Source organism: Anolis sagrei, chromosome 5 (assembly GCF_037176765.1).
Source record: "Anolis sagrei isolate rAnoSag1 chromosome 5, rAnoSag1.mat, whole genome shotgun sequence".
NCBI classification, from domain to species: Eukaryota; Metazoa; Chordata; class Lepidosauria; order Squamata; family Dactyloidae; genus Anolis; species Anolis sagrei.
Window position 1 is genome coordinate 9,833,248 of NC_090025.1, and position 1,523 is coordinate 9,834,770.

Below are 1,523 nucleotides of genomic sequence, written 5' to 3' on the forward strand. Positions count from 1 at the left end.
AAAAACAAAAACAAAATTGCTTGATGCCCTATATTGCATTTATACCTGGGAACCAGAATAGGTAGTGATAAACCAGTTCCTAAAGGCTTAAAATATCTCAGGTGACCTGATACCTGATTGGATCATTAGTAACCGATACCTCCTGATATTTGCATTCCTCACTCATATGATTTGAACATTCAAAAACCCTCTGACAGTAAAAAAATTCCCTGTTAGGTATCAGAGAGAAGTGAGGAGAATCACAAGCAATTGCATATTCCAGATATTTCTTGAAGAAGATGCCTGCTAACCAAATGTCTCCATTAGATATCTTCTCCAGGAGCATTATAGGTATTTTGTGCATTGTTTCCCTTTCAGGGAATGGATTTATCTTCATGGTGACTGTACTGCAATGGCTCCAGAAGAGGAAGATGTCACCTTGTGATTTCCTTCTGACCTGTTTGAGTGCCTCCAGATTACTAACACAATTGAATTCCATGGCCATCTATTTAAGGAATTCCTTTTATTTTTCAGGTAAAAGAGAAATGTTCTTTTTCTCCTGGATCTTTCTCAATATGGCAAGTCTCTGGTGTGCCTCCTGGCTCAGCATTTTCTACTGTGTGAAAGTCATCAACTTTTCCAACTCTTTCCTCCTTTGGCTAAAATTAAGAATTAGTCTGCTTCTACCCAGACTACTAGGAATATCGATTGTCATTTTCATGGTCTCTTCTCTTCCTTCAGTCATCACATTTTTCAAATTCAAGGAACCATGTAATCAGACTGTAACACCACAAACCAGCCATGAAACTGAAGACGGGATGTGGATTAGTTTTTTTCCAGTGCAAATAACTTTTACTTGCATAAATTTTAGTATGAACGTAGCAGCAACCCTTATTTTGCTCATCTCCTTGTGGAGGCATTTGAGAAATCTCAGAAAGAATGGTAATACTGTTCAGGATCTCAACACTCAAGTCCACCTCAAAGTCATGAGGCCTTTGTTGATCACTCTCTTCTTCTACCTTTTATTTTTTGCTAGTTTGCTAATAAGGATAAGTGGCTTTTTTCTGTTTCAAACAAACCTAGCACTGCTTGGAGAAATAATGATTTCCATATTTCCTTCAGGACATCCAATAATTTTAATATGGACCAATCCAAAACTCAAAAAAGTGGCTGCTCACATGCTAAACATCAGCAAAGACTTACATAAAAAGAAGGCAACAGATATCCATCCTCATGTTTGAATAGACTGCTTCTATCAGTGTTCGAGGTAAACATTGAAATGCAAACTATTCTAAATATGGAGTCTGCTTATCATCTCAGGGGAATGCTAATAATCTGCCTTTTAGGTACGAGTTATACCCATGCAGGATCCTATTTTGATCCTTCAATATTTCTACCATTTTCTGGTTGTTTTAATGCTGGCCTGAGATATATCCAGATTTCTGCAATGACTTATTCAAACTGTGATGGCGCGTCAGGCCCCACTTGTATGTAAATGTATAGTTGGATTGATTGGTTATTTATAGCTGTCAATCAATTTTGTT

At 37.3% G+C, this 1,523-nt stretch overlaps 1 protein-coding gene across 1 annotated transcript; it reads left to right on the top strand.

Moving 5' to 3' along the window:
- The first annotated feature begins 293 nt into the window (after nt 1-293).
- On the top strand, nt 294-1,220 carry LOC132777091 (taste receptor type 2 member 41-like). The gene has a single exon (XM_067468348.1). The coding sequence runs from the start codon at nt 294-296 to the stop codon at nt 1,218-1,220; it is 927 nt and encodes a 308-aa protein (XP_067324449.1).
- The last annotated feature ends 303 nt before the right edge of the window (nt 1,221-1,523 follow it).

What these genes read in the sequence shown, in the direction of transcription:
- LOC132777091 (XM_067468348.1), top strand. Translation starts at nt 294, where the DNA reads ATGTCTCCATTAGATATCTTCTCCAGGAGCATTATAGGTATTTTGTGC.